We start from the raw sequence: 5689 nt of genomic DNA, 5'->3' as shown, positions 1-5689 counted from the left end.
GTGTACCTAAACATAATAGTAAATTACAATCGATTAAAATCATAATCGAAATCAGATCACATTTAATCATATTAATAATTTTCAATAAAACCAAAAAAAAAAAGAACAAGTATAAGTATAATATTAAAAAAAAAGTGAGATAAATTATGAGAATATAGCCCTGCTTTATTTTTCCTTCGTATTTGTCTGTACATGATCTTAACTCTGATCGATCCACCATTTCCGGCCATTCCGCGCAAATGAACACTTCAAGGTCAACATGCCCACCCATATCATGAGGTCTACAGAAATTCTGATCAACAGCCAAATCATATATATATATATATATATAATTGGTTTTAAAAAAAAAATAGCTCGTTTGCAAGGTGGTGCATTTATTTGTTATCATTCCAGGGAAATGATCGAGCAAATGAGATTAAATAAGGACTATGTACTGATCTTGAATCATAACTCTAAGCCTTCATTACTGTCAAGCCATGGCGGCGGCGCTGGTTGGAGAAGCGGTTATAGGCACTGTGTTTGGAGAATTTCTGGGTACGGTTTTGGAACTGAAGGACCATGCGACGGAGTTCAAATTGAAGAATGGAGGAACTGGAAAAAAAACACTTCGAGCAATATCTGACGTGATCATAAAAATTGAAGAATTGAACAAACAAGTGAACCGACCAGCGGACCAGAATGAAACACAAGACTTGAAACCACTGATAGAAGAGGGCAAAGACCTGGTTTGCAAGTGCCTTCATGTAAGAAAGTGGAACGTTCTCAAAAAGTCAAGTTACCACAAGAAGCTGGTGAAGCTGCATAACAAGATCTTGAGGTTCCATATTTTTCTTGTGCAAGCTCACACATTATTAGAGGTCAAGACTATCAATTTGAATATCAACAACCTCACCAGTTTTCTTCAACGCCGAATCATGCCTCCTCATATTTTGTCAGATCTCCCTAGTCCCCAAGTGGTTAGACCTAAATGTTCAGGACTCCGTGACGGTGATGATGTTGCAGGCATCCAGGTTCCCCTATTAGTCAAATCTCAAAGTTCTGAACTCCATGAAAGTGGTGTAGTCATTGAAGAAACGGTCATATCTCATTATTCTGAACTCCATGGAAGTGGTGTAGTCATCGAAGGTCCCTACTTCATCTCAGATGAAGCTGAATATGAACTTTCTGCTACCTGCTGCGTCGGTATATGTGAAGGTCTAATCAGTCTCAGTACTAATATCATTGTTGCATTTGAAAAATGTATGAGCCATATATGGATAGAGATAGACAATGCTGGGATGCTCAAAACCACAATTGAACAAGTAGAACATACTATGGAATCACTAGTTCCTGTTCTGCATGAGATAGAAGAATCAGATAAAGAACAAGTGGTAGATGGAGCAGATCAGAGTGAAACAGAAAGCATAAGGAGATTGATGGAAGAGGGTAAGGAGCTGGTTGGCGAGTGTTCCAACATGGGATGGTGGGACTTTCTTAAGAAGTGGCAGTACCAGGAAAAGCTGGCGGAGCTGGATAACAAGCTCTTGAGGTTCCATAGCATTTACCTGCAAGCTCGCATGGCAGCAACAAAGAATCATGCTACAACAGGTGATGGTGTAGAAATTAATGCATGTGAATGAGTCACAAAAAAGAAACAACCTTGGTAAATCCAAGCCAAGTGTTTCTGCAGTTGCTTGTCCTGTTATTTGATTTCAACTTTCATTCGGCTGTTATTTGAGTACTGTGTAGTCTTGTTGCTTGTGCTTAGTACTTACCTTTGGAAAAGAGTTGAATTTAAATTCAATTTTTTTCCATCATTTCTACACTTTCAGTCTAAAATTTGATTGGCTTTAGTTTGGCAGTGAATATTTACACTATGATTTTTTAGATAACTCTTTATTAGTAGCACTTACACCTTTAGTCAACAAAGCAACAAGACAACACAGTACTCAACAAACAAACTTTTATAGCCAAGTTTTTTATAAACATTCTAAGAAAAATGGGCAAATAAAATTTATTGACGGAAGGAATCCTCGGCCCAACAAGCCCCACACACACTAAATCTTTGCTTCGTGCGTAGTTCAAGCTCAAGTAAGCATTTTGGGCCAAAAAATTCTCAATATTGAAATCAGTTCCTTTCTTTTATTAACTGGGACCCAAGAATGCCCCAGAACCCAAAAACGAATCACACTACTGTAAAGTGTACACGATAGTAATCTTCATAGGTTTTATGACATATTAATATTAATATATATTGATATTATTAATATTAATAATTAATTATATTGATATTAATAGATTAATCTATGATTGTATACCGCATATTTACTTCTTCAATACAAATATTCGGATTGCAAATACTTATGGATTAGTTTGTCAGCCCTTTGGCACTGAGAAATTTACAACTGTAATAAGAAAATAGGCTCACTGACTTCATTAAAACATATCATATAAAAGGCCATAGACAAAAATGAAGCATATTGTACCGCTTCTCATAATCAGAGAAAATAACACCAAAACTAAAGGTGCCTCACATATCAGCATTATCAAAGCGCACGCGCTAAAAATTTAGCTCACAAACTAAAGCTGTTCTTCACAAAACATTTACACTTGCTCGTTGGCAAAGAAATAGAGCTCAGCAGATCAAAACTTGTACGGAGCTTTGTTCCTCCGATTTTTTGATGATCCAGGCTTTGAGACTCTGACATAAATAAACCTTCCATTGAAGAACTGTACCATAACATTCATGCTGCTGGGTTAGTCAACAGGAAACAATTCTTTTTTCCATATACAATATTCGAGATTTGCAATATCTATTATATTCTTATTATCATTATTTAAGAGTAAAGGTATAAGAGATATTTTTCATTCAAAAAATCATTTTTTATTAAGTTTCATTCTGTTCTCAGTGCCAAACGAGCTCTCTGTTAAGATAACTAGTACAGCTGATAAGTCAAGCAATTGCAAGAGATGCGAAGTACCTTTCCATTCATCTTTTCCACAGCCAATTGTGCAGACTCTTCCCTGGCAAACCAAATATGTGCGATGCCTAGGAACTGCCCAGATTCTTTATCCATGAGCAGCTTTACTGCAAAATATGATAATAACAGAGAATCTAAATTGAACACAGTTTTCAATATTGAACTCTATCACCCAGATATCAGAACAGCAATGGATTAAACTCTAGGCTATTTGGTATAGATTTAAAAAGGAAAAGGGGAAAAAAAAGTGATAATAGAAAATAACTCTTGTTCTCCTACTCTAAAACGAGATAGAAATTGTAGGGTAATGATTACATAGACATAATAGACATTGAGAGAGACAGGGGGGGGGGGAGAAGAATCCCTTTCCTTCCAGTAACCAAACGGCTGTTCTTAGGAACTTGAAGGTATGTAATGATTGACAAGAATATAGAATATAACGAAGGCGAAAGTTTAATTTAGGCATTTTCCTTTAAATCAAACATCCATTTCCCTTTCCTTCACCATTCTTCTCAATCCAGACATACCCCAAGTTTTCCGAACATCAAAGTTGAATATATGGAAAGCATTATATACGTTCAGCCAACATGACTTTAGAAGCAACCCTTCAATAGACGTTGCATCACAAAGTTTCCAGCCTATAAAGCATGCAAGCAAAAGATGTTATCACCTTGACTAATTTCACCAAACTCTGAGAATGCCTTAAACAAAAGTCCTTCAGAAGTTGACAGAGAAAGCCCTGCATTGGCCAACCCTCAAGACTTCAGTACTAAATGACTTATTGCTGCATACATTAAGATAAGGAAAACATCAATAAGACAAACTTTTCAGGAGTACCACCATCAATCAAGACGGTGACATGATATAAAGGAAGCATATGTGACAGTGTGAGCTTGGCCAGGTAGTTAAAGCTACTCATGACCTCTGTCTATCAACGGCTAAATAAAGGTCTTGGCTAGGAGGCATGACCTCTGTTTAACAATTATTAACAGAATTTCTTCTTTTCCTACACTCTGACTCTCTTTCCTTCTTTTTCTCTATTCTATCATATCAGACAGCTTAGCACATCATTAATTTCACAACAGACATCAAAGATCATTCTCACACATGTCACAGCCCACTAAAGTAGTAGAATTTCCAAATGCTATCATTTAGCTTTGAATTCTCAAGCAACAAAACAGTATTTCACCAACAAGTAAAAAACTGTCCCTTCAACCTTTCTAGGCAGAAACATGCACAACACTCACAAGCATTGCTTCAAGGAATCACTGGTAGGAAATCATTCTGATTTCTGAATGGCAATGAAAACGAAGAATCAGATTTCAATCCCTTTCCTTGCGTCTTCAATATTTGAGTATCAAAGTGTCGATTCTCCACTAAAAACTACTGGCGATTTACATTAAAATGAAAAAAGAATATAAACGAAGGATTACCTTTAATGAAGACTTTAGCTGAAGAAGTGGTAATGAATTCCGCAGAAGAATCGGAGCTGAAACTGCAGCTACAGCAACAGAACGAAAAGGGGTTGCGGCGAAGAGCAGGGGATGAGGCAGAAATTGATAGGGAAGGAAACATTGGGTACAGTGGGAGTTTAATGGGGAACAATCTGGGAAACACAACTTGTGAAATTTGCAAGAGTGCCATCTTTCTTTAGCCAACAGACACACAGAAATGGCACTCAAAAACACCAATTTCGCTCATAGCCTGGAATAGTAGCCAACCAAGTCTTTTTTCAGACTTTCACCGAAACCTTTCTTGACCGAGTCGTCCAGTTTCTTTTTTTTAATATTCTTTTTTTTTTCTTACAAGAATAAAAGCAAGGCTTAAAGACTTCATTCACGGTCCAGCGTGAGGCCCAACATGGGATGTATCATGTGTAAAAGCCCAGCTCAAACTTACTCATTATAAATATAATCTTTCTTTAACTGATATGTGATACTCTCTCCATTTCTATTTATAATAAAAATTATTATTTTTTATTTATTTTTTATATAAATAAAATAATTTATTTTAATAAGTATTTATTATACATTTTTTAAATATTTTTTACGATTTACATTAACGAGAAATAATAAATGCATGTATATGTTGATTAACATAAGGCATTTTAATTTAATATTTTATTTTCAAACATAATTATTATGGTTAATCAAATTTTAAACTATGTGATACAATTTTTTTCCTTATATATAAAAGTGAAGGGAATATTAATGAAGAAAGTGGTTTTTTTTTTTAGATTTTATGCAGATATCCTCTTGATACAAATAATTATGTTCAAAATGCAGTTGGGCACTACATATAAATACATTTCTTGGCAACAATGCAAATATTAATTTTTTATGTCATGAGGAACTAGCCTCTTACATTAGACCTAATTTTGATTAGTTAGATGAAAAAAGACTTAATGAAAAAAAGAAGTGCAAATAGAGTTCTTTTGTCTTTATCTTGATATATTTGACAAGCAATCAAAGGCTTGTTTGATTCTATTTTATGTTTTTATATTTTTCAAACAATCCTATATAATAGTTTTTTTAGAATAAGTTTTGGGGAGAATGAAAAAAAATATTTAAATTATTATTCTAAAAAACATATATAAAGTGATAAAATAAAGAGCGAAAGAATTACTTATTTTACTAACATAATTGTTATTAATGAAAACATGCATGTTATTTTTTATCTTTTCCATGTGCATAACAAAAAGTAGTAAAATATCAAAATGTAGTTCTATT

General features: G+C 34.5%; 2 protein-coding genes across 2 annotated transcripts; one reads left to right on the top strand and one right to left on the bottom strand.

The window, feature by feature from the left end:
* The first annotated feature begins 397 nt into the window (after positions 1-397).
* LOC129292083 (uncharacterized) lies at positions 398-1975 on the top strand. The gene has a single exon (XM_054929603.1). It carries the CDS (start codon positions 477-479, stop codon positions 1617-1619), a length of 1143 nt encoding a protein of 380 aa, XP_054785578.1. The 5' UTR covers positions 398-476; the 3' UTR covers positions 1620-1975.
* Positions 1976-2390: 415 nt separating this feature from the next.
* Positions 2391-4687, bottom strand: LOC129293702 (glycine-rich RNA-binding protein 4, mitochondrial). The gene is made up of 4 exons (XM_054931788.1): positions 4394-4687; positions 3631-3699; positions 2961-3067; positions 2391-2709 (listed from the first exon to the last, which is right to left on the bottom strand). The coding sequence occupies exons 1-4, from the start codon at positions 4602-4604 to the stop codon at positions 2623-2625; spliced, it is 474 nt and encodes a 157-aa protein (XP_054787763.1). The 5' UTR covers positions 4605-4687; the 3' UTR covers positions 2391-2622.
* Between the last annotated feature and the right edge of the window lie 1002 nt (positions 4688-5689).

This window comes from Prosopis cineraria, unplaced genomic scaffold, assembly GCF_029017545.1.
Source record: "Prosopis cineraria cultivar Desert tree isolate PC_DT_omini unplaced genomic scaffold, ASM2901754v1 PC14, whole genome shotgun sequence".
Classification (NCBI taxonomy): domain Eukaryota; kingdom Viridiplantae; phylum Streptophyta; class Magnoliopsida; order Fabales; family Fabaceae; genus Prosopis; species Prosopis cineraria.
The sequence above is the reverse complement of the archived record's forward strand: the minus strand, read 5'-3'. Positions and strand labels throughout refer to the sequence as shown.

Coding starts and splice junctions, on each gene's coding strand:
- LOC129292083 (XM_054929603.1), top strand. CDS start 477: ATGGCGGCGGCGCTGGTTGGAGAAGCGGTTATAGGCACTGTGTTTGGA.
- LOC129293702 (XM_054931788.1), bottom strand. CDS start 4,604: ATGGCACTCTTGCAAATTTCACAAGTTGTGTTTCCCAGATTGTTCCCC. Junction 3,068..3,630: donor GTTTGGTGAAATTAGTCAAG/GTGATAACATCT, acceptor CATATTTTGCAG/TAAAGCTGCTCATGGATAAA. Junction 2,710..2,960: donor TGGAAAAGATGAATGGAAAG/GTACTTCGCATC, acceptor GTTATGGTACAG/TTCTTCAATGGAAGGTTTAT.